The 26,387-nt window shown below is 39.3% G+C and overlaps 2 protein-coding genes across 6 annotated transcripts in view; one reads left to right on the plus strand and one right to left on the minus strand.

Annotated features, from left to right (window-relative positions):
• The window catches only part of SMIM14 (small integral membrane protein 14), a 58,626-nt gene extending 56,956 nt beyond the window's left edge, over window positions 1-1,670 (minus strand). Inside the window, exons 1-2 of the mRNA XM_061379702.1 lie at window positions 1,656-1,670; window positions 877-969 (exon numbers count right to left, since the gene is read on the minus strand). The gene's annotated coding sequence lies outside the window, so the exon portion shown is untranslated. The remainder of the gene's footprint in view (window positions 1-876; window positions 970-1,655) is intronic.
• UBE2K (ubiquitin conjugating enzyme E2 K) overlaps window positions 1,487-26,387 on the plus strand; it is a 40,559-nt gene continuing 15,658 nt past the window's right edge. The window contains exons 1-4 of one of the 5 annotated variants that reach the window (XM_061379693.1): window positions 1,852-2,088; window positions 9,606-9,645; window positions 19,270-19,363; window positions 24,471-24,529. In XM_061379693.1, the coding sequence (XP_061235677.1) occupies window positions 1,916-2,088; window positions 9,606-9,645; window positions 19,270-19,363; window positions 24,471-24,529 (366 nt within the window). In that variant the 5' untranslated portion in view covers window positions 1,852-1,915. Of the gene's footprint in view, window positions 2,089-9,605; window positions 9,646-19,269; window positions 19,364-20,554; window positions 20,690-21,167; window positions 21,275-24,470; window positions 24,530-26,387 lie in introns of those variants that run through there. The other 4 variants (XM_061379694.1, XM_061379696.1, XM_061379697.1 and 1 more) reach the window with 4 other exon arrangements.

A 26,387-nucleotide genomic window follows, 5' to 3' on the forward strand; every position in this document is an offset into this window, starting at 1 on the left:
GCATAATCTAAATATTAGAAGCTCAGTTTCTTTCTATGAGCTGTCTGAAAAGACAAGAGGCATTTAACCCAGAGATTTTATGCAATACCTTTATAATTTTTGTCTACAGTTCTCAATAGGGGCTCATCACACCATGGACCTAACTTCCATCTATGAGCGCTAAGAAGCAGAGAAGTTATTACCTTCACTTTACAAATAAGAGCCTAAGGCCCAGGGAAGGCACAGAGAATCCACGGTCTACCTTCTCAAAAGGAACTTCAGATTTATCAGTGGGATTTAGACATCTAAATTATTATAAAGATGAAGGCCGAAGCTCGCACTACAAGACTTAAAAAAAAAAATCAGGCCTAATGCAAAATGGTGCTTCTCAAAAAAGTACTGAAAACCGCAGCTGAAAAACTGCACTGTGTATTGCATTAAAAACAAGTATTGGTCTGAAGGCGGCCTAATTCGATGAACAGATGCCCATGGTACAACAACTTTGCAGGAAAATGGACTTTTTCCACCCAAACCACAGAGGAAGAACAAGCACACAGTAAAAGGAATATATACATTTGTATATATTATATTGACAGGTATTTTATTTTTATCAGCTGGGCCTTTCTTTGCTGTGTACATAATAGTGAAAATGTTGTTTATACTAATGGAGATAAATAAACAGCATTTGCAGCTGACAGTCATACCAGAAGCAGATGTTTGTTGAGATAAATATCCATGTTGTACATTGTCCTCCTGCACTGCACCGTTAAGAGGCACTATAAAATCTTTCTGTAGACCTTAATGTCTTGAAAGCCTCTACTTCCTGAATAAACAACAGTCGTAAATGCAATCTCATGCTCTCCTCTGAAAATCTGCCTACAGTTTTCCATACCACACCGTATTTTGTGCACCTCAGGCTAGCAGGGATGGTTACTGGTCCCCTATTTCAGTTTTCTAAACAGAGCAGTATCTGTGGGTTGCTGATTGCTCCTGCAATAAAACGTAACAGTCAACTAGGACTGACATTCACCTTTTACTCTACTTCTAAAATCTTGTAATGGAATCCATGAAAACTTCCTTATGCTGCCTCCTCAGAGGTGGCTGCTTCTGGGCCTGCCGGGCCTGTATGCTCCCTCTATCCCGTGTGAGGAGGCAGCCGCGTCTCCAAGGGAAAGGCGAGGGTGGGAGGAGGGCAAGGAGCCGGGCCAGAAGAAATGTGTGAGAAGCTGCAGTTTTCTCCAGTGAGCGGAAAAAAATGGATGAGTACTGCTGCCTGGGCAGGTTGAGCGGTCCCCAAGGCATGTAAACCCCCCCCGTGGTTATTTTTGCTCAGGACTTGAGCAGGAAACGTGACAGCTCTTCCTTGAGCCAGATGTTTCCTGAGGGACATCTCAGACTTCTCCCCTGCTACCTCAGGACCCCCCTGGTCCAGCCCAGCAGCCAGCTCAGGCCTCCCGAAGGCACCGCTTCACCCCTTTCTCCTGTTCGGTGCCTCACGGCTCCCCGCCGCTACGCGTTGGGGCACAATGCCGGGCGGGTCGCGTTGCCTGCGGCGGGAGCCATGACAACGCAACCGCCTTAGCTCTGCTCCGGGGCTCGCCGCCGCCAGCGGCGGCAGGGCTCTACCTGCAGACTTTTTTCCTCACGCTTTTGCCGGGCGCCGCCAGGGAACCCACCCGGACCAGGACACGGCGAGCGGCGGCAGGAAGGCAGGAATCTCCCGGGGCAGGCAGCGAGCGACGCGAACCCCCCACACCTAAGGAGGAGGAGGCATCATTCTACTCTTGGGGGCAGCAGAGGGTGACAGGCCAAGCGCGCCTGCAGCCGCCCCACCAGCCAACGCTCGGCCCCCACCGTTGGGGAACCCCAGTGCCCGCTCCCCGCACCCCGCAGCCCCTCCTGAGCAAAGGCGGCAGAGGCGCCTGCTTCAGCGCGCATGCTCAGGGCGGGCGCCATTTTGGTTGGGGCCGGGAGTTATCCAGCGGGAGCGGCGGCGGAGCTCGCTGGGCCCGGCTCGGAGGTGGCGAGTGGGTGCCCGCTGCGGAGATGGCTAACATTGCGGTGCAGAGGATCAAGCGGGAGTTCAAGGAGGTGCTCAAGAGCGAGGAGGTCAGAGCCTCTCCCCTTACCCCTGCGCGCCGCCACCACCCTTCCCCGTGTATGTGCATGAGTGTGGGCAGCGAGGGAAGGTACGGGTGCCTCTCCGGCCTGCGCGGGGACCCCGCTTCCCCTTCAGCCCCACCTCCCCGCAATGGGGGTGGGCCCGTCCCACGGCCTCGGGGAGGGGTATGGCGATTCCCGGGGAGACGGAACCGGCCAGCCGGTTGGGGGGGGGGAGGTGGAGGTGGAGGAGGGGGAGGGGGCCGCGGAGCCCCTCCCCCAGCGGGCAGCCGGAGCTGCCGGCAGTCCAAGGGGGAAGCGCGGCCGGCGGGCCGGGCCCAGGAAGTGTGGTGGTGGCTGTGGCGGCGGCTGCGGGGGCACAGCTTAGGAGGCCGGCCAGGCAGGCAGGCAGGCAGGCCCCCGGGAAGGGTCCCCGGTAGCATGCTGCCAGGCCGGAGGCTGCGGGGCGGGGCCTGCCCGGCTCGGGGCGCCCCCGGACCGAGCTTCCCTGCGTCCCTCCGCGCGCGCTTGAGTGCCGCCGCCCGCGCGCGGTCGGGCCCACGCGCCTGTCGGTCGGCGGGGGGCTGGGGGGAAGGGCCGCGGGAAGGGGGATGGTGTGAGCCCTCCGTGCAAGTCGGGGGGTGATGAAGCGAATTGGAGGGGTTGGTGCTCTCACACGTTCCCTGGAGCTCATCCCTCCGGTTAGGGCCGGAGGCTGCAGAGCGTGGCTTTAATTAGTTTCTCTTACAGGGTTGCAAGGAGATCCCTATTTATTTAGGTTACTTTAATACAGAACTTCCTTTATCCCACTGCAGGCTTACTCACCTTCAGATGGATGCTTTTAATGCCTCCCTCGTTTCAGTCATGTTACCTCGTTTCCTGAACTCTGTGTTCTGAGGCGGTTAGTAAGAGAAGCTGACCACTTCCAGGGGGACATGAAGTTCTGGTCAGTTTGGGGGGTTATATATCGGCGTTTGCAGGGTTACATTAGTACAGATTCTGCTGTGTCTGTGTCTGAGTTGGTGGATGTCAGCCAGATAGGTTTTAATGGTTGTGTCGTCATTGTCATCCTACTTGGGATGATGTTGCAGGTTAAATGCTTGTGAAATTTTAATGGGAATATGCAACTCCTAAAGCTAGTGTTTTAGAACTCTAGACATATTCACAGAGGAGAAGTCAAGAGAATAATTTCTGAAGGATACTAATGATCTAAGGAAAACATGTTCAGGGCAGCAGTAGTTGATGTGCTTTTAAATTGAGTGTGCTAACAGCATTGTTGCTATGCAGCTTGAACAAGCCCCTAGAAAAATGTAAGGGCCTTGTTTTACAGTTGCCTTCAGAGCCCAGGCTGATTGAGCGAAGCTGTTCCACAGTGAATACAGAATTGCCTGTAAACTAGGAGAAATTTCTAGGTGGACACCTTTATACCAAAGCTAGAAAATCTAGACCTTGTACCTCTTATGACAGGCTGGTATTATGGGAACAAAGGAGTCTTTATTTGAAAGTGCTGTCTAAAGGCTTCAAGACCCTTTCCCTTTACATAGGAAAAGAAACTGTGAATGGCACAGGTTTTGGGGAGATTTATGACGGATTTTCTTACTGTAAAGGTTGAATCTAGTGTGCTTCAGTGCATAGACTAAACCATTTGTTTAGTCTGTGCATTGAAGGGCTTGGTACAGAATGTTGGAAATAAATAATATTGTGAAGTAGCCTTTAAGCTTCCCAGAGCTTCCCCAAAATCAGGCCACAATTCTTATGAAATGAAAATGGTGGAATTTTAAAGTTACAGTGCTGAAGAGTTTGATACTTCTTATTTCTACCATTAGGAAGCTAAATATGAGTGTTTTACTGATACAGCAGTATGTATAAAATTTATGTTTACAGACTACACAAATTCACCTGTCTTGAATGCAAAATTTCAGTGTTACTGAATGGTTGTCCAAGTTACAAGCAAAGTTTTTGTGAACGTTTGTATATTCAGAGGCAGTCAAACTATGGTGTTAGTATCACTGAGCATGAAAGCATATAGAATAAGGTGGTGAATAGGGGTGTAACTAAATACTACAAACCACAGAGGAGAAAAATGTATTTTTCTGTGTGTTTCATGTACTTAAATGATTATGAAACTTTTTTCTTAAAAAAAGAATTAAAGACAACTTTTTCATGAATGGTGATGCTGAACCTGTTATTTTGAAGTTCCGAGAACTTCTCCAAAGGCAAGGTGACTCACAATGTCTGCACTTAAATTATTCTTGATTTGATACTTTGAGCTACATCTGAATAGCAGCCACCCCTGTTTCTTTGTATGTGCCATATGAGCACTAATACCTGGGAAAGGGGCAGGCACGCTTGGAAATAATACATAGGAAGTTTATCATTCAGCTTCTTCTAGTGCTCACTTTTGGACTGAAATATAATGGTAGAACCAGAAATGTGTTTAAAAGGGAGCAGCTGGATGGCAGTTAATTCCTCCTGCATTTGAAGTACATATTGGAAGCACCAAATTTCAGTTCTAAATATCAGTAAAGAAAGAGTTCTGAAAAGTGTGTTTATCTTTGCTGTGGATAAGGATCTACGCATTCTTGGTCAAGGATGCGGTGGATCCTTGCTATTCATCTGACTGAGTGTACTTTTCATGTTACTTAGCTCTTTCAATTTCCTTGACTTAAATGGCATTTCTGGGAAATTGCCAAAATGTGTATTTTAGACTATCTTGTTCTTTGGTTTACAGATAAGCTATGAAGGATTTTTTTATTTTTTTTTTTAAGTTGAATCTGGGGCTTCTTGCGTGTTTTGGAAAAGCATTCTTTTCACACTTACGCAAGAGAAATGTATTTGCTCTGCTTGCTTTTTATCTCTAGTTTTATTATAAGCCCTACGCATTAACTTACGGAGTGGGATATTGTGTATTTAAGAAAGTTCCTTGTAACTTTGCATCTCTTTAATACTTGAATTAAATAGATCAAAGTGACAGCTATTTCTTTGTCAGGAGTGCTCTCCAAAGGATTATAATAAAATAAAACTCTTTACCTTTGTGTGTGGTAAAAGCTTTAAAATTTGAAGGTAGATGAGGTCCTGTGTCTTTAACAAAGATGCAGCTGTTAAGTTAATGTAGGTAATAACTTGACTGGTTAAATATGTGTTAAGGCTACTGTGCTGTGCTTGTATTAAAAATCTAAAATGACTAGGCAGTACATTAGATCATATTTCAAATCCTAGTCTAGGCAAGGCATCAATTGGTCAAACTTATTCTCTTGTTCTGTCATTTCATTCATCTGTTATCTTGTTGATTTTGTGGGCTGAAATTCTAAAGCTGCAGAACATATTTTGAGCAAAAGTATGAGGCTACAGTGTGATGGAGAAACCATAAATTGGTGGAGGGAGAATAGTGTCCCACTTCTGATCAGTGGGAGAATGCTTTGGTGAAGATACACTATTTCAAAACAGAGTTACTGGAATGCTGGGGTGGGTAGCCAATTACGTGCTGTCTGTTTATAAGCAGCTATATTATGAGAGGAGGAGTCTGGTGTTTAACAATGAATAGAAATGTGTTGAAACGTCTTGTGGTGACTTAAACACTGATGCTGAGAAGTGGTTGAAATTCACCAGGTATTAAACAATGTGTGACTTGTTTTCATATTTTAATAGAGCATCAGTGTTATGCTTTAAGGAAATTATATTATGCTAGCATCGAAGGATTCATTGTTTAATTGGCTGTCCAGTTTCTTTTATCATGTAGGAATGTAAGGTGTTCTCTGGCCATCTGTAAGTAAGAGGCTAATAGATTTCTTACAGTGAAACCACTACTCTGGTACTGAAGGTAACGCATTGGGAAACATAGCTTCCTCCTAGCAAGAAGAGAGTTGGTATCTCTACCACAGAATGTTCTTTTCTTACAAATATCAAGGGACGGGTTTATCTGCATGGGAGGTAAACCCAGATAGAGGTGAGAGTAATTTAAACTTGACTGCAGTTGTGGAATACGAGTATCTGCATGAACAGATATCTGAATTGGCAGTTAAAATTTGTAACTTGTTTGAATCCAAAACAGCATTCAAGTGGAGACAGTAGGTTAATGGCAAAGTTGAAGGAAGTGGGTATTTGTTTTGAGGTCCGCTCTGACCTTTTGTAATTTAGAGGAGGAAGGGAGAAGGAAAAGGTAACAGTCTGCCATACTGTGTTCCTTAGGCTTTTAAAGTTCTAGTGAGTAGCTCTGGTGTTTGCTATTATCATTGTGTCTAGTGATCTTGTCATTTGTGTCAGTCTACAGTAAGATGCTAAGGGTCATCTCTGAAATTTTCTTGCTATTTGGAAAAGCTGTAAACATTTAATCTTAGCTTCAGAAAAACTTACTTTGTCTTTTTTATATTTGGGCAGTCTTGGGTACTAGAAGTTGAATTCACCACGGTGGAAACTTTTAGTAGTAATTGTGCTTTAGTATTGCTAGAAGGGCCTGTTGGAAATTGCAGATCCTTGTTTTTCTTCCCATTTATCATATAGAGCCAATGCAGATGTATAAGAATGAGATGCTGTCTGTTATGGCTCCTGAATTGGTGATATTTTATTAAACGTATCCATTTTCTGCCAATACATATGGTTAACTTTTGGTCTGTAAGAGCAGTCATGATGAAATTAGTAGTTTTGTGAGTGCAATGGGACTGTTGTGGTTTAACCCCAGCCAACAACTTTGAAGTACCACACAGCCGCTCACTCCCTGTACTCCCTGTGTGGGACAGGGAGGAGAATTGGGTTGGGTTAAGAACAGTTTAATAATTGAAATAAAGTAAAATGAAATAGTAATTATAACAATAGTAATGAAAAGGGAGATAACAAAAAGAGAGAGTGTAGAATAAAACCCAAGAAAACCAACTGATACACAATACAATTGCTCACTATCCAGTGACTGATACCTTTACTGTCCCCAAGCAGGGATCAGTGCCTCCCAGCCAACTTCCCCTGATCTATACACTGAGCATGATGCTTTATGGTTCGGAATATCGCTTTGGCTAATTTGGGTGAGCTGTCCTGTCTCTGCTCCCTCACAGCTTCTTGTGCCCCTTCTCACTGGCAGAGCATGAGAGGCTGAAAAGTCCTTGATCAGGGTAAGTGCTCCTTAGCAACAACTAGAACATTAGTGTGTTATCAGCATTGTTCTCAAGCTAAAGCCAAAACACAGCACTCTACCAGCTACTAGGAATAAAATTCTATCCCAGCTGAAACCAGGACAACTGTTTGTGTGAATAAAGCTGAAGTGTGCGTAGTTAATTAAAAAGTATAAAGTTAAAAAAGGTGTAAAGATGAGAACTTTTAAACTGTCATTATTATGTTGGTACCAATCTCTGTTCAGCCTTTCAGAAGACTTGCATATGATACAAAAGTGGGGGGAGTGTCAGCGCACTGGAGTGCAGTGCAGGGCTGCTATGCAAAGCGATCTTAGTAGGCTGGAGAAATGAATGGGCTGATGGGAACCTTTTGAAGTTCAGAAGTAGGAGCCAAGTCCTGCTTCTGGGAGGAAAAAGCACTATGCATCAGTACATACAGACTGGTGACTGACTGGAAACAAAGCAGGCTATCAGGAGACTGCTTGCATGACCTAGTGAAGAGCAAGTTGAACATGATTCAGCAGTGCTTTTGTGGCAAAGGAGCCCTACCACATACTAGGTTGCATTATCAAGAATGTAGTCAGTGAGTTGCCAGAAGTGATTCTTCACCTCTGTTCTGTGCTTATGAGGCCATGTGTGGTGTTCTCTGTCTAGTTTGGGACTTTCCAGTGTAGGACATTGGTATGCTGGAGTGAGCCCAGCAGAACACCAAGGTGTTTAAGGGACTGCAGCACATGTTGTATGAAGAGAGGATGAAAGAACTGATGTTGAGGGAACTGTTTGAAGGAGCATCTTCTTCTCACCCACAAGTACCTGTGGAGAGGCTCTGGAGAAGAGGCCAAGCTTGTGGATGGAGTGCACAGGGATGGGATGAGGGGCAATAGACACATGCTGGACCATGGGAAATTCTGATTAGGCACTGGGAAAAAAATTACAATGATAGTAGTCAAACATTTAAATAGATTGATTAGCAAGATAGTGGCATCTATTCTTGGAGAGACTCAAAATTCAACAAGTTCTTGAGCAACCTCTCATTGGACCTGCTTTGGGCAGGGGGTAGACTAGAGCCCATGCAGGTTTCTTCCTACATGATTATATATTTCCAGTATGTTTCTTTTTTAATGTTTTTTTCTGTTTGTTAAATAAAACGTACAGAGAGAGGCTCCAAGACTGTGGCCACACCTGGTAGAACTTTCCCCTGTAAACAAATTGAAGACTTTTAAAGTTGGCTTGTTCCTTTTAGTTCAGAATAGTTTCCTCTATTGTAAAACAATAATGAATCATCTTCCTTTTCAAATTAGAGGCTGATTTTTTCAGGTAGATGCAAAGTTGTCAGGGCTTTTAGGCAAGTTCTGGGTTGGAACCTGAAGGTACAGATGAGAGATCTGTAATAACCTCTTTAAGCTGCATTTCTCTGAAATGTTAAGATCATCTCAACTTTGAAATAGTTGTTTGTGAGACCCTTTGTACATTGCCAAAAAGAGTTTTGTCTACTGTGTATTTTAAGCCATGCCTGTGATTTTAGGCAAGACATGTAGGCCGGCTTTCTATAATTATATAAAAAGGATACCAAACTACCATTACTATGCATCTTTGGTTTTCATAATTCCATCCATGATGTTTGGTTGTATCTTCCAATTTGTACTGCAAAATAATGCAGAAAGGATCTGTAGATCTTTGCTTTCAAATGAGTTTGTCTGTAAGTCACTTTTTTGGTAACTAAAGAATAGTTGGCTCAAAACAAAATGCATTTACTAGGAAATTTAAGAAAACTGCTTATTATTTTTACTTCTATTATTTTAATTCTAGTTTTACACCTATTTAGCTGAACCGTGTATCAGTTTTTCAAGTTCTATAAATATAATACCATTACACTTTTAGGATCAGTATCATGTAGATGCTAATATGCACTGGTATTCATACTACTACTTAAATCTTTGATTCAAAATACTTAACTTACAAAGTTAGTAATAATCATTCGACCAGACCTATGAGCTGGCCAAGTATTGGTAGTGGGGATATTCATGAACAGATTGCAATATCTGTTGCTCATCCTTGTATTCCATTAGTGACATTTTTTATTGTTAACATGTATCCATTTGAGACTGGAATATAGTAAGTGGTCTACACATCAGTTGACAGAATCTGAAAGATTTTGGGAGAAAGTGGAAAACACAAAAAAAGACTTTGTCTCCATTTAAGTCAGGGTCATCTGCTTGTCTCTGGTAATCTCTTAAAAACTTGAGGAAAGAGAGCAGTGTCTGGGGACAGGACTGGGTTAGTCAGGTTAGGATTAGAGGCTAGGATGCAGCTGCCAGATGGGACCCCCTGACCACAACTCTTTGTGGACCTAAGGAATAGTAGGAATGAGCCAATCCTTTCATCTTCCCAGTCTCGCATTCATTCTTCTGTGTTTGTTTCCAGGAGTTTGGCTTTAATAGGAAAGAAGTATACAAGTCCTAAGGTTAGTTCATTTTACTCAGTATGAACTTTAAATAGAGTTAATGTTTTAGCATACTAAATTTGTGTTAACTATAAATTGCAAGAAGGTGCTGGTTAACAGTCCAATTCTGAGTTGTCTAATGTTTTTTGTTTTCATTAAGCTAGTGCAGATACTTAGGGTAGTTCTTAAATTATTCAGCTGTTAAATGGTTTCTGGCTTGTTTCATAATCCTAGTAAGGATAGTTGTCATTACTGTACTTCATCACTTTTACACTAGTAATTGGTGCTGGTATTAAATTGAGAAAACACTTTTTGGTTAAACTTAATAATGCAGATTGTTTTTTGTCTCTAACCAGGTAAAACTTTGCTGCAATTTAGATAAGGAAAATAAGCAATTTAGTTTTTTTATGAAAAAGAGTATGAATTTTGAGAAATAGTATTCTATAAGGCACTCTAGGGATGTAGTCCACTTTTTGTGCTCTTGACTTATCTAGCGTTTTCCCTTCAGATTGTATCAGTGTTAATGCTTGTAATATTTGAATTGGGAGGGCTTGAATATGCTTGACATGAGTACTTAGTAAAATAGCATCTGCATAATAAATGGAGTACATCTGTAAGGATCAAAAGTAACCTTGTTTGAGGACCAGATCTATGTCTGTTATCTAACATGTTGTAACAGAATTGTACTCTGTTGTCAGACAACAGGCCGTGGATTGTTCCTCTTTAGTCAGAATTCTAAGAGCCTGCACAGGAGAGTGATGTGAATATCCCTGGCTACAAAAGGAGCTTCATTTAGTGTATGTGTGTTATTGGACCCACTAAACCACATTCAGTCATATGGCACAACTCCAATTTGGCTATGCTTAGATATAAGAGAGCTGAGCTAGTACTGTATCATTCTTCTGTCAGGATGCTAATAGGGGCTATCTTGTCTACCTTTGTTCTCACAAAACACTAGGAAACTAATTTGTGTTCATTATTTCAGTGTTTCTATTCATTATTAGCCAGTAAGATCAACAGATTCTGGAATATGTTTGTGCAGTGTTTTATGAAGTGTGTGTGTGTGTGTGTGTAAATCCCAAGCCCACAAATGCAGTAGTCTGTGCTTTACCTAAATAGGTAGTTTAGTTCAAGCTAAAAGTTCAAGCTTTTTATTTTTAGTTGAAAGTTAACTGTGAGAACGTCTTCTCAAGTTTTTGCTGTGTTAGGATGTATTTGAAGTACAGGAGGTTATTGTGAAATAAGGTAGCATGTGCAAATGGAAATCATGGTAGCTGTGTTGCATTTACTCCCTTCCTGGAAACTTGTAGGCCTTCATGGTGTTTAGGTAAGCCCCTCCACTTTGGAATAAGGGTGTCCATATGGGAAGCTAGTACAGAAAACCTGTTCTGAGCTATTTCTGCAAGTCTTCAAGCTCTGGGACTGTGAGTGAATTAGCATAATCAATTTAAAATGAGCTGAATCTTGTGATTCCTTTATATGTAGAATTACTAGCAACCTCAGTAGGGTTGCCTTACAGAATTGACTAGAGTCTGCATCAAATGGTTTTGTGTGTTTATAGAATGACTAATTCAAAGTATAGTTCAAACTGATTATTAAAGCATACTTTTATCTGCAGGGTTTTCAGTTGTTTTGCATCAAAGACAGAACTGTGCATAAAAGATAAGAAAATGCATCTTGCATTCCTGCAGAATTGCTTGTTCACTGGGGGGCTTTCCTGGATGGAGTTATCCAGAACAGGAGTCCCTTGCACCCTGCCTATTCTGATACTGAGTATCTCAGTGGCACTCATTAGGTTCTTGCAGCTTCTGCCCATGATTGATGCTCCTAGGCACTGTAAGAATTTTGCATAGTTAGATGTAACTTATGAGTGTGTAAGGGCCCTTATCTAGTGTGGGAGTGCAGGTTATGCTGGTATGTATGCAGCTTTTGTCGCATAGTTTTACCAGTTCAGCCACACTGTCTCTCGGTGAGACAAGCCATTATTATATAACTGCTTAGGACAACGCCAGTGTAGCTGTGTCAGTTATACCTCTGTGTATGCCTGGCTGATGCAACAGTTTTGTTAGAAATAGTTTAGACAGCCACCTAGAGCTGAAGTTTCAGAATTCTTTTTAGTTGTCCTAAAGCAGTGCCAAGAAGCAGTGTCACGTTCCTGCTGCAACCTGGTCTTCTCTTCCCACTTTTGTGCTCCTTCTCTTACTGGCAATGCTCGTGGTGAGTCAGATCAGGGAATTCGGTTAAAATGAAAGATAGTTTTAATTCAGATGTTTGCTGTTCAGTTGTGTGAACACTTGCACAAAATCCTGCCTCCTCCTTAACATCAGTTCTACTAGGACCAGGAGGAAAGTAGGACCATGAAAGCTGTTTGACTAGTTTAACTTACCATGGGAGTACAGTCTCCTACGTTCTTTTTGTAGAGCGATGTTCTAACAGCTGGATGTTAGTGAGAGTAGGTATTTAGAAACCTTAAAGAAATTGCACTAAAACTTGGTGGTGCTCCAGGACCAACTCTTGCAAAATGAAGAAGTTTTTAATATTCGAGATGTTTTGTGTGCTGACTGGAAGAAAAAGCCCAATCCCTCTTTGCTCTTGTTTGTAAACACATGTAATAATACAGAGTTTTAAGGTTGACACAGGTTTAGCCTTTTGCTAAGACATTTTTTGAAGAATCTGATTAAGATGCATTTAATAAGTAAAACTCTGATAAATATGTAAATTCTAGTTTGTCTCTTACCAGTACTGCAGAATTCACACATTATCCATGATTTTAGCTCTTAAGATACTTTAAAGTACAAGTTATGTGTTAGTAACATAGTATATTATTCAGTACATGAAAAAGAAAGTAGTATACAGAAATAATCTTGCGTATTTTTTTACTAAAACGGGTATAACTGCAGAAAATAGGTGTGAATGCTGTGATAAAAAATGGAACGTGAAATGTGGAGGAACTTCAAGACTGAAACTGATAGTAGGGTCAAAGAGTGCAGGAGCGTTTTGAGAAAATGCATTTCTTTACGTTGGCCATTTCTTATCTAGGAAAACTGCTCTTTAACATGCTTCAGACAGATTTCGTTTTCTCTCTTCTGCTTCCCTGCCCCAAACATTTGATTGTTTCACAGGTGAGCGTTGCTCTGTCCTTTGTAGGTCAGCAAGAGCGATCTCTGAGAATGCAAATGTGAACTTCTGATCGCAACTGGTAGTGCAGCGCATACTATACTTCATAGCCATGACTGGTGTAATTATGCGACATTTCTACTTAATAACAAGCTCAGGCTCTGGAAATGTGCTTGAATTCTGTCTTTTAAGCTTGAGTGATTCTGAAGGAACAGGAAGTATTGAACTATTCCCTCTTGCTTTTGTAGCTCTTTGTGACTACCAAATTTCCCATTTTGCTTCAGGACAGCATCCTTCGCTTTGCTTTGTCGTAGGGTGATATATCCAGCTTCTGTGCTGTTTTCCCGTTTCTTGCAAAGGAGTGAGCTAAGCAGATGCAACATACTTAACTTGAGCTACTCTGGAGTAGCAGAGGATTAAGACGGTAGAATGTTGGTTTGTAAGGCCAAGGAGATGAGAGGGAGAGGTTGGTAGTTGACAGCAGCCTAAGAAGTGAGCTTTTCTTGGGATCCTCTTTCTGGTATACCAGTGAAGGGGGGAGAACCCAATCGTTCGGACTAAGTTGAAAGAGTTAGTGGTATTGTTGCAAAACAGTATAAGAAATGTCAATTATGGCAAAACATTACTTTGAATATTAATCTACAGATTTGCAAGGGGTTGGTAAGTAGAATAAGAATGAACTTGGGTTTGGTTTTTAGGTTATTAATCTAGGTAATTTTTAATGGCATAAACTGCTACTGAAAGATTGCACTTTTCTGCTCAACATTTATGTTGACTTGGAATACTCATGGCTTTTGTCAAAAAATCGTGCTGCATGGATTTCATTATGGTAGTAATCAGATGATCTTTTTCTATAACTCTCTTTAGAGATGTTCATGCCAGACTTTTGTGTAGAGTAGGGTGACTGTGGTTGAATATAAAATGGGGGGCTAGGGTAAGAGGAGTTTTATGAGGAACTAGTAACTTTATAGTACCATAGATTAATTTTGCTAGCATGGCTTCAGAGTAGGGTAAAGTATTTCTTTCTTATTTTGGCTTATCAAATGTTGATCCTTATATCATCAGTATAAAATGTTTGGATGTTCAGAAGTACCAACTTTGCATTTGTAAATCATAGCTGTGTTAAAGAAGCATCTGAATAATTAGATTTTAGATAGATTAGGAAGTCTTTATTGCCCATTTACTGCATAGAGGAATAAAAAATAATTTGAAAAAACTGTCTGAAAGATAAATAGAAAGGGACTTTTTGTTGGCGCAGTTGGGATACAAGTAACTGTAGAAAACATTTCGTATTCAGTGGATGCCCTTGCAAGCTGGTGGACTTTGTCCTTGGTTGAGAAAATTCTGGAGAAATTTTTCAGTTATTCCTTAATCTTTGTTGAAATCTTGGCATGTATGTTCTGTAATACTTTTCCTTAATGTGTGAGCTTCTGGTCTTAAAGTGCTAAATGGTTACAGAGTTTTAATAACTTAGCTGCTTTTACTGTGACTAGACTTGTTTGTTTACAGACACCATTGATTATTTATATGTGTGTCTTTTCAGGTTAGGGTTTTTCTGTTTGTTTGTGGGAGGGATTTAATATACCTACATTTCTAGACTTCTCAATTATTTTCTGTAAAAAAACAGTAAATTAACAGAAAATAGTAGTACTTTATCCAGTATAAAGTATGTTCTGCTTAAAACGGAAGAAAATCATGTTGCAGGACCTATGAAATCACAGATAGGAGATAGTGAACTGCTGCATGGAATAGTGGGATTTTGTGGTTTATCTTTTTTATTTTTTAATGCACAGTTATTCAGAGGTAACCATTGAGTTTTAAACACCAAATCTAATTCTGGCAAAAGTGGTGTGGGTTTTTTTTTGTTTGCATGTTTTTTTGGTTTTAGAAATCTTTATTTACCATCTTGGCCTTTATACGTGATGATACTTGATGTGAATTTTGCATGTGGTATATGAATATTTAAGGTGTGATGTACACTTAGAACATACAAGCAGTAATTAATTTTGACACTGTTCTTTTTTAAGAAAGTAGTGTGCAGAATTGAAGCTATTAATACTGCTAATAAATGTAATTTATTTTCCTTTTTTGTTCTAATCACAATAGTTTAAAATGTAGTATGTATGCTAATGGATGCATAGTGGATAATTTGGCCTGTTAACATTTCTTTGGAGTAATTGTATTATGCAGGGATCAAAGGTCTAATGTTAAGGTAATGTCAATAGGAAGTAGAGCTTGTTGGTTCTAGAAGAACTTGGAATAGATTTTTTTTTTTTCAATTTTTTTTTTTTTTGGTAAGTGTAATAAATAGTATTTTTTATGTGGGGAAAAATGTTCAGAACAGTGCAGTTTTTATCACCCTGTCTTGATGTGCTTCTGTGATGTCCATGTGTTGTAGTTTTGTCCTGGCTTTCTTCTAGCTCTTTATCTTCAGAAGGAAAACTTTGAATTTTAAGAGTGGAGTTGCTGGCCTCATGAAGAGGATAATGGGCCATGAATAACACATAAATTAAAGAGTTTTTAAAAGGCAGATTGGAGAAGAGAGGAAGAGATGGTATGGAAAGCTCAGGAAAAGGGGTAGATTAACTGCTGAAAGAAGGCAGGCCCCTCTAATGAGGATCTCCTTGTTAAGGCCTGTAGACTATGGTGAATAAAAAGAAGAGCTTGTTGTCAACTGAGAATAATATTACACGGACCAGAGCTGCTCTCTGAAAGTGTTTAAGTAGAAATGGAGAAGATGTATGTGATGAAATCTTCACAGTGGCAGAACTTACTCTTCAAAGTTTCTGCTGGACCAGATTGTTCTGTATGAGGAAGGTAACTCAGACATAACACCAGACAATCTAATTCTGGGTTATCTCTTTTAAAGAGGAGGCAGGCAAAGACAAGACAAAATATTATTGATCAATAGCAGTAATAAATACTGTAATAAATGTGATTGAGTGTGCAGTTCTTGGGAGATGCTCATAGGATGACTCTTCAAGGATTTATTCCTTTGAGTGTCTTTTTAGACATAAAGCTTTTGTAATGCATGAGAATGACTTACATGAATCTGTCCCAATTTTTCTGTCTCATGCTTTTAGTTTAATGTCCACAAGGCAGAGTAAAATCAGGTAAGCATGACTATAGCAATGCATACAGTCTCAGGAGCTGGGATGGTCTAGAAGACAGCAAATCTTTTGAGTAGAGCCCTAGTGTGAAGCAGGGGTGCATTTAAAAGGAAAAAACAGCTTTGTATGATCTGACTAGAATACAAATGAAAAAAAAGAGGGAGCGCTATCATGCATTATGTAATATGCTACATTAACACTCCTTTCTCTGGTTTTTTTTTTCCACTCTTGATCAAAATCATTTTCAGTTGTGATGATGGGAGGTTCTGCTGGTGTAGTGTTGGGCCTGTAGGTTCCTAGAAAAGGATTTTAGTGGAGTGTTTTCGTGTTGGCAAGAAATGCCAGTAGAAATTACACTCTTAGAGAATTTAAACTGAGATTATGGAAAGAAATGCTGCTATTGATGACATGGCTCGTATTTCAGGAATTGCTAGCCCAGTGATCTAGTCACCAAATTGTTGATGAATCAACAGGAGGTGATGCTATTTTAGACTTCGTATGGAAGCATAATGAGGTCTTTGTGGAAGAACTGCTTCTGGCAAGTCAACTTGTTTTGTGAGATCACAAGTTGATTCATAAATTCTGTGCTGAGATCATTGGTGTCAGACACACTTCAGGAAAACTGGGCTGATGATAACATTTTAGAGACAGCTCAGATGATTATGGTGAAGGCCAGGGATTTATTCTGTTTGAGCTGCTAAAATTAAGTAATTGTATCCTGTGTGATCCTTATTAAGGGAAAATATTGTAGGAAAATACTCCAGGTTTAATTGGATGAATACTCACTTCAGTACAGTTAAATATTAGTTACTGCTCCTGGGATGAGGGAAAATGCAGGAATTGGCAAGGTCAAGCTGAGTTGCACCTCACATCAAAGTCAATCAGAATAGCATGAAAAAGGTTCTTGAGTTATGTAAATGAAAAACCGCATTTGCTATATAGAAGGCATGGTAGAATTTAAGCAAAATTAAGTTAGTCCTTACACTGAAACAGTGTAATACAGCCTGCCATTTTTCCTAAAAACATTTTTCCTAAAGCAAATAAGGGTATGGGCGATAGCTGTAGCTGTAGTAATAAAATCAGTTGTCTCAAATGGTAGAACCAGGATCATTGACTCTTGCAAGAAACTGAGCGTAGCAATAGGGGTTTTGTTTGTTTTTCACCGAATTTATGAAGTCACAAAGGATTTGTTGTGGAAAACAGTGAGTGTGGTACTAATTGAAATTGAATATGAAGGTTGAATATGAACTATCCAAGCTGTTACAGCAGTGTGCAGGACACTGAGAAAAAATAAATTGCTAAGTAGAAAATTAAGCAAGCTGCAGTGTGTGTTAACCATAAATTGTATCTTTGAAATTTATCCCTTTTGAGATTGCTTCAGTCCTCAAGATGGAAAGTTATGGGCTTTCTTGCAAAGAACAAGAACTGCTCTCAACTTGGAGCTTGCCAGGTGATGTTGAGAGGCGGAGAGCAAGAGAACCTGAATAGGTTTAACAATTGTGAGGCTATGGAATGAGCTGCCAATTGGAATAGTGAGAGCAAAAAACTTCAGAGTGGTTGGAAAGCTTGCAAGAGGAATGTGAGTGCCTGTGATTGAGTTTGAATTCAGAGAGGGAGTTTCTTACAGTGCGTGGCTCTTGGAGAAGGCTGTCTTGCTGGGACAGTCTGTCCTGCTGCTCAGTATTACAGAAACAAAGCTTTGAAAGAAAGCAGTTACTTTCTGGTCAGGCAACTTACATGAACAGTAGCAGGAAAGAAAATAAATCTAGAATATGTTTAGAGACATAATTTCATCATTTCCTCTAACTTCCTTTCTCTAATAGCTAATGTCATGAAAGACAACACAAGATCTGATGCTGAGCTTAAAACAAAAAAACTGGTTTATAGATACAAATTGGTAAAACTACTGTTACATTTAGTATTTAACTGGCTTTTGATTTTGGAGGTGCATGGTGCATTCTTCATTTGCAGCGTGGTTGGAATCCGTTTTTTGAAGTGCAGTACTTAAGACTCAGCTGTGCAGTTGCAGGTGCTGCCTCTTGTGGGGGCTGAAGGCTTTTTACCCAAGTTTAAAAAGCAGATGTGTGTAACTACAGATGTAAAAAGCCCCCAAATCACCATTGGATTAATGTAGTGAAACTTTTAATTAGGGTCTTTTACATGGTGAAACTTTAATTTTTATTCTTCTTCGTATCTGTGAGCATCTCTTGTCAGAGGAGCCCCCTCTTTGGCTTGGAGGACTTTATAGAATATTTACAGGAAGGAAATAGAAGTAATCTCACAGCTGTTCAGTGAATTCTGCATCCTTGATGGTTCACACAGTTGGTAGCTCCCAAGAACCAGTCGATGGCAGCCATCAGCTTTATCTGATTTAACTCTTTTCTCATAGCTGTCAGGGATGGGGTTTACTCTGAGGGAGAAGCACAGCTGCATGGGTTTTTTTTTTTGATGCAGACCTAGTTGGAACAATTTTAAAGGATCTGGGAAGATGCCTTGAGTTCTTGGAAAAAATACCAGTGGATTCAGGAGATCTGCATTGCAGTCAGTGAGTGTGGTATACAGAAGCAGCAATTACTTATCTCTAAAACCTTCATGGTATATCTTTATGACAGGAGATTCTGCTTTGCATCCCCCCCAAAATGTTACTGGCTGGAAGATTTGTATGAATTCCACAAATGCTGCTCACTGGATCTCGAAAGTAGATTCAATGGAATGAGTAGCTCTGGCTAAACACTTCTGAGAATCAGTTTCTGGAAAGCATATGTTTTTTTTCAGTATCAAAACACAGTGTTTTTATTTTGTAGGCAAGTTGATATGGGGTGTGAAAATGTTGAGTAGGTGACAATGAAATGCAAGTGTATAAATAAATTGTACCTTACCCCTAAATATTAAAGATAAACATGATCCTGAGCAAGACTACAGTATTCTGTTTAGATCATTGTATTGTTTAAAAATATCAACACTCCATTTGGGGAAATCTTTCTGTATTTCAGTGAAAGTGACAATCATGCCAATTATTAATAAAATTGCTCTAAGCAAAAAAAGCCCATGTGTAACTCGGTCAGTTTAATGTTACAGTTTAAGATGTGTAGAATTAATATCTGATTGGAAAGATCACAGTTGTCTTAAAATGTAATGGATTTAAAACTATGATTGTAGATACTATATCATAAGATTGCTTTTCTTACTGTAGTGATAGTATAAATAATATTGAAATTTCTACTGCTTCACAAATAGTCTATTTTTAATGAAGTAAATGTCAAACTGGAAGATAGCCATTTAGTTTACTGTATTTTTAAATTTTTTTACATATATTTTTTAAAAATACAATTCTAAAAAAATAAAATACCATATTTTGGGGGAAGTCTGTATGTAAAATGCTTACTTACGATTCTTTGTTTCTCTGTTTATTTTTAAGACGAGCAAAAATCAAATTAAAGTAGATCTTGTAGATGAGAATTTTACAGAATTAAGAGGAGAAATAGCAGGACCTCCGGACACACCATATGAAGGCAAGTAATGTTTTTGTGTATGCAATCATTGTACACTTCAAATCCTGTGTCTTGAGATGCTTTATTTGTAAAATTAATTTATGACATAAAAATGTAGAGCTGCGTGTTTTAACATAGTTTTTAACATAGTTAAAAAAAAGACAGATTTTAAGCTTGGAAAGTATTTCAGTTCAACTTCTGTCTTGCCTGAGGACAGATCTGTTCTACAGGAGGATAGGCTATCCTGTATCAAAGGTTAATTTACAGGTATAAGCTGTGCAGTGTCATTGGTATAATTCTGACTTTTAGTTGTTTGTTTACAGTCTTGACATGGCTGTTCTTAGCCATGAAGCAGCAAGAAACTGAGCTTCAGAATGTAATGTAATTGTACATGTATTTCTGTGATCTAATGTAGTGGTTGTTCAAAAACATGCTGCATTTTTCTGTCTCAAGGAGAGATGCCATTGCAAGTTGCATTTGCGATTTATCTTGTACATCCATGGGTCCCAATATGTAATTTATACTGGAGTTGGGACTCTAAAGTAGAACTTCATGTTTTCAAAAATTATACCTTACTGACTTGTTTATTAAAGCTGGTATGATGCATGTCTTCGGCCTGAAAAAAAAGCAAAATAACGAAGTTTTAACCAGTAGTTAATATAGCATACTTCGTTAGAGGTACCAAATTGCTCAATAATGCTGGTACCTGTAAACTTTCTGTTTGTATATAATATATAATGGAGCTGGCAGGCACACCTTCTATCCAAGGTCCTTGATGAGGATCCTTGACTTTAAATTTTCTCTCTTTTTGTTGTTGTTGTTGTTTTTTGTTTGTTTACTTTAAATGATGTTTTATTGAGAATTTCCATGCCAGGTATATATTTCAACCTGAATTTGAACTTCCAGTAAAAAAAGTCTCAAGGAATGTTACAAGCAAATAGATTTCTTGGAAATTAAAAGAGTTTGCCAAGTTCTCAGTTGCTCTCGTTGCTCCATGCCTTGGAGTTAAGAGTGGGACTTCAGTATTGTCCAGAAACCAGACCTATGCCTATAGGTGTAGGTGTATATGTGTTTGGTGGCTACTGATCAAAGTCTTCTTGTTGCATCTTCACTCAGGAGGACAGCCCTTGTGACAGCCCTTGTGAGTTCTTCTCCAGGCTAGTTGCTGGTGCAGTAGCATTGAACTTGGGAGCAGAGAGACCTACAGCTGAGACCTACAGCAGATAAAGGATGAGGAAACAGCCTAACAGAGGCTGAGCAAATTGGGATGGGTTAGGTGTTAGAAGTTGAGGAGAAAGGAAATGAGCCTGGAAGGGAGAGAACAGAAAAGCAGGAGCATCTGTAATAGTAAGGATGCTCCCCTCCAGAACTTGAGTCCCAGTGTTCCTCTGTTGTCTAACATAAAATGGCAGTTCCCTCCCTCCCCTCTATCCTTCTATACTCTCTGTCCTCATCAGCTGGTAGTATTAGGTGACAGAAAATGTCCTGAAAGATGATAATTTATTCTGATTAAATCGTGTGCCATCAATCTAAAAGTATGCTGTGTACCTAAAATACGTGGTTGTGCTTGTGACCTATTTGGAAGTGGACTATTCTGTATTAGTGTAATGGTTCTGTTGCGAATATAGTTGGCCTTGTGTATATAAGACTTGATTTTACATGTTAAGATGTTGCAAAATTAAGTACTGGGGTACTAGGAAACATTTGAATGGTGTGGGGAGGGTGTTGTTTTGGGGGGTTTGGTGTTCAGTTTTTTCCCATTCAGAGTTAATCCTCCTTGAATGAGTTGGTTGGTCATGGCTTGCCATTTTTTTTCCCCTTCCAGGTCAGCATTACCTTGGATAATAAAATGGATTTTTATTTTTGGAACATGTATTGAGAGTTATTTGAAATGACAGATGTATTCATGTCTCACAAAAGTTCATGAAGAGGGTTAAAAAAAAGATGTGAATGCCTGTCTGCAGAACTGGGTTCTGTGTGATGCTGGGTAATTCAGCTGGACCAAAATTTCAAAAGCCAAGCACTGTGTATGCACTTACTCAGCATATCCTGCTAATGAAAATCAGCATTATATGTTCAGTGTGGAATTTGTTGACTTGAAACGCAAATGTGCATACTTAACTACATATGAGGACATTTCATGATGAGGATATAGTAAATAGCCCTTTGAGGGGCTAAAACTATCATGTATTCTGATTATGTCAGGGATCTCATGGAAAAATAATGTGATCGTATTCTTACTTTAATCTGGAGGGTGTATGCACCAAGGAGCAAAATGGAAGTTACTGACAGCCCAGTCTCTGGTGTTCCCTGATACTTGAATAATTTACATTGGCACATTAATATTTCTGTAACATAACTTTATGCCTTTAATCCCTGATGTAATTATGAAGGGCTTGCCAGTGTGTGCAGTTTAAATTTTATAACTAAAGCAGTAATATATGCTGCATATTACTGGCTGATCTCTGTCATGTGCAGTCTAAACAATGAGACAGCAAGAAGTGCTTTATGAAGGAAAGCTAATTAATGTGGTAGTTCAGGTCAGACAGTTCTGAGATACGGGAGGAAATTCTAGGACCATTGTGAGGTGACCACAGTTAGTAAGGTATCTGAAAGCAAGCTGCTGTTGCAAAGTTCTTTCATAGGTGGTGTCAGGACATTGGCTAAGTATGACTGAGAAAAAGAATGCCATCTGTTGTTTACAGATTGTGCAGCTTTTATTTTTCTGTCATTTGTGTCAACTTGTTGATCAATTATCAGAATATTGCAAGACAACTTCAATTGAAACATGTTTGCATCCCACATTAAAACATATGTTTGGAGTGAGGACCTTTGAAAGTCTAGATTAATGGCTGGTGGGCTTTATGTGATTCAAGAGCTTTTCAATAGAGAGATTTTTATTATTTGCTTTTTGAACCCTGTATAACCATGGTATTAATTTCAAGCCAAGCTTACATGTGAGCCACAGTAACTGCAAAATTTATAATAGAGCAAGTTTTAACTATTTTTCTTGAAGAAATACCCTAACTCTATTGTGAGATGTATGCTCCAGTAGGATTACAGAAGGAATGTTCTGCCATTGCCGTTTAATTCAATCTCAAGTATCGAATAGGTACAGAAGAGCCACACGTATGCATACTCCTTTTTAAAAAAATTCTGCAGAAATATTGGCATGCAGAAGGTAGCGTGTAACTCAGTTGGTTTCTAAATGTAGTATTAAGGAAATTAATATCCAGATTTGTTCCGTCTAAATCTTCAAGCCTGTATTTTTAACTGTAAACTTCACTGGATGGCAACAGTACTGTAAAAATAATACTACCAACTCATTAGTCCCTGCAGTTTTAAAATCTTTTGGACTTGTACATTGCAGGTGGAAAAAATTTGGTGGCTGAATAGCCTGTTATGCAGAAAGTTGTAATTGTCTGTCCTTTAAAGGCGAGTTTTAATGGAAAGCAGAAGAAACGGTAATACCTCAGTGTAGGTTTTATAATACGTTACAGAATGGTGTAGCAGTAAAATCATACAGGGACTGGAGAATTTTTGCAGTTCAGGAACAGTGTAATAGTTCTGTTTCTCAGGAAAAATTGATGGTGAATTATGCTTCAATCTAGGCAAAAAGAAAAGTGAACTTACTTAAGGTCCGTTCTTGATATACAGGCCTACAAAAATATTTCACCTGTGTTGTCCTCTAAGCAGAAAAGTGATCCAACTTGAATTTTAACTATGATCATTTTGTATTTATTGGGCTTTCTTCTGTTGTATTTTGTTACGTAATCTCAAGATGCTGTAGTATTGAGGAAAACCAGCTGTAGAATGTAGTGTAAAAATACCAAAGTGATATTAACCAGTTTCAGGTATAGTATATTAGACTGAATTAAATCTTAAAAGTGAGAGGTGGTGTTAGCTGCTGAACTGTATTTTGGCACAGATAAAAAGGTGGAATAGACTATAACTGTTCAGAGTATTCCTTTGAGGGTTTCTTTTCCTTGCATGTGAATCTTGCAGCCTGTATTGGGACTGCTTGAGAGATGGTTTTGCATACAGTGTTTTGCAAAAGAATAAATCACTCTTGAAATCCCAGAGGAAATAGTTTGCAGATACTTCAACTTTCATTCAAGGAAATTTATGGATTGTAACAAAGCATATTAAAAGGTTTCTTTCTGAAAGAATAGCAAATGGGGAGAAATACTTTGTTTTTATAAAAACTAGATATCTAAATTGGTGTGTGTGTTTTGTTATGCTGTGTTCTTTTTGTCATTAAACTGCTACCTGGCAAATGATCTTCAGTGGGCAGACAGTCTGAGATTACTGTGTAAAATGGAGGTATTGATAGTAAACTTAAATGTTAACAAAATTATGATTGAAACAGACATAGGTAATGATATGATAACTGGGAGAGAAAACAGAAATGTTCAGGGAAGGGTAGTAGAGCATGATTCTGTCTGCCAGGCTCATGCTATCCTTTATTGAATGCTGTAATCCAGCAAGCTGTATTGTTAGTACTAGTGTATCAAAGCGTTTACAGAATTGGAACAGAAGTAACTAGTTCAGACAATAATAATAGAGCATAGTGGAAGTAACGTTGGTGGCTCTGTTTGGTTGGTTTTATTGTTGTTGCTTTTTTTCCCCGCACATTGTGGGAACTTTTCTTAACTGACTTAGTTAAACATTCTAGAGTTCCAGAAAGCTTAAAATGAAATAGTTATTTTCAGCTGTAATTTCAGGTGTAATGTGAAGAAGATTAGGCATCTTGGCATAAGGTATCAGAAAACAGTCAAAATAATGTAATCTCATGTTCAGGCTGCATGTTCCTGTGGCCTTTTGTATCTGTTTGGGGGATACTTGGTTGATATTTTGGTATATTACTAAAACAGAGCATGGAAATTACAACATTGGAGATGAGAAGCTACAGGAGAATATACACATTAAATATACATAGGAAATACAAATTCTGATTTGCATAAGCAAATATTACTTTATTATATTGACTTAAATGCATTTCTTAATAAAATACATGGAATTTAGAAGTATCTTCTAGCTAATGTATCTGTTGAAAACCTGTCCATTTAGAAATGTAAACTTTATTGTCATGTTCTTTTGTTTTGATTTCCAACTTGTTCTTTTGCAGGTGGAAGGTATCAATTAGAGATAAAAATTCCAGAAACGTATCCATTTAATCCTCCTAAGGTACTGTAAACAGTGTTTTGGATATGTAATTCAGCTAACAAGTTGGTTTTGAGCATTCTTATTTCTTTGCTTGTGTGTGTAGTCTCTTTGTATTACCCATCTCTTTTTTTAATTCTCTCTAGACAGCCACTGGAGCTCCCATATTTAGGTAGAAATAATTCAGGATGCATAACTGTATCCAATCAGAAAACGCTCTCGTTATTCCTTAAAGTACAAACTGGCAAATTCTGGGGAGGAACTTTTGCCTTATTGTCAACCCTTCTGTAATTTCTTAGTTTTCATACAGTTTTACTTGATGTAGAGAGTATGGCTATCTCTCCTTCTCCCCCTTTCTCCCCTCACTCCCATCATCAAAGAAATGCTGTAACAAATAATTATTGGTTCTTTTAATTTCTTGGGCTCCATAAGGTATATTTAGTAGAGCCTTGGGTCTAACCTATCCATTTTATAGTAATTGAATAGTGAGGTGTACGGTTGTGTGACTTGAAGACCCAATAGAGAAATACAGTGGTCTTACTGCAACTTTTCTGAGGGAGTGCATAAAACATGCGCATGGATGAGAGACAGAGATAAGTGTGGTAAAGTAACTCATATTTTTTTTGCAACTTCCTGCCCTTTCAACTTTACTATATCTTTTTAGTACTTTAAATTTGTGGTTCCACTTCCCTCCTAAATGGATCAATCTGAATAAGTGCATGTGCAGCTGCAACTGCATTTCTGTGCCCTGATTTCATCCTTTTTTCAGTGGCTTCTGACATATCGGCAGACTCCTGTGTTGTCTGACTCAGCTTCTTGACTTGCTTTCTGTTTGCCTGAAAGGTGTCTTTGAACTAAGAATGTGTCCTAGATCTTGATAATTTTTGCCCTGATGTGTAACACTGGGAGGGAACTGGGGAAAGGAGGAAGGGAGAGGTGCCTGTAGCTCCTTGGCTTTTGTCCTTTGAATGATTTCCTTGAGGCTGGAGTGAAAGACACAGAAAATCTTAATGAAATGTGTGTTGGTTTCAGTTCTTTTCATCTGTATGTGTTCTGTAGAGAGCTAAAATAAGGAGAGCTGAAGTGGGTCATAGACACTGAAAGATGGGTCTATGTACCATGGTTTTAAATTGCTGCTTTAGGGCTTGCTGACTTCCATTTCCAAAGTTTATAGGCGGCTGTTGGAAGCTCAGTGCACTGTAGCATTGTAGCGCTTATTCTGGAATTTGTAGTCTTGAATGGGAGGCCTTTTTGCTTGGGCCTAGCCCTGCCTTTCATCTAAAAGATTTTTTTATCTTGTTCAGAATGTCCTTTGACAGCCATTGTTTGCAGTCATTCATTGTGAGCAATTACCTGGTATTTACATGGCTTTTTACATTTTCAAAGTGATTTAGAGAGTTGAGCTAGTGAATAAGTGGCTCAGCTGACATGATCTCTTATTTTCTGTCCTAGAAAGCAAAGCTGTTATGGTCTTACCTGTTTATATACCGTGATTATACTGATGTTTCTGTAGTCCTGTATGTATAGTCTTTTGCTGTAGTGTCTGAAGAATAAGGTGTTCTCTGCACTGATTTGCTCGCAGGTCAGGGGCAAAAGTTGAAAGGTACATATAAAAAGAATTTGGAGTGAGGAGGTAGAGATGAGAAAGAGACAGGTCAGAATCACTAGAAGATAGTTAAAGTGCAACCTCAAATAAGGGGTTTGAAGAAAATGAAGGAGAAATTTCTAAAGGTGTATATATAATCCTTTCAGAGGACAGCTTTGGGTTTTGAGACTTTCAGAAGTAAATGTTGCTTTTAACTTTCTTAGCATCTGTAAAAAATAAAATACCATAACCCAAATAAACAAATAGACCCCCAAATAAACGAAAAAACTCCACCCC

This window comes from Neopsephotus bourkii, unplaced genomic scaffold (assembly GCF_033783945.1).
Source record: "Neopsephotus bourkii isolate Nb327-2 ecotype Australia unplaced genomic scaffold, CSIRO-AGI_Nbou_v1 NB_1780, whole genome shotgun sequence".
Lineage (NCBI taxonomy): Eukaryota > Metazoa > Chordata > Aves > Psittaciformes > Psittacidae > Neopsephotus > Neopsephotus bourkii.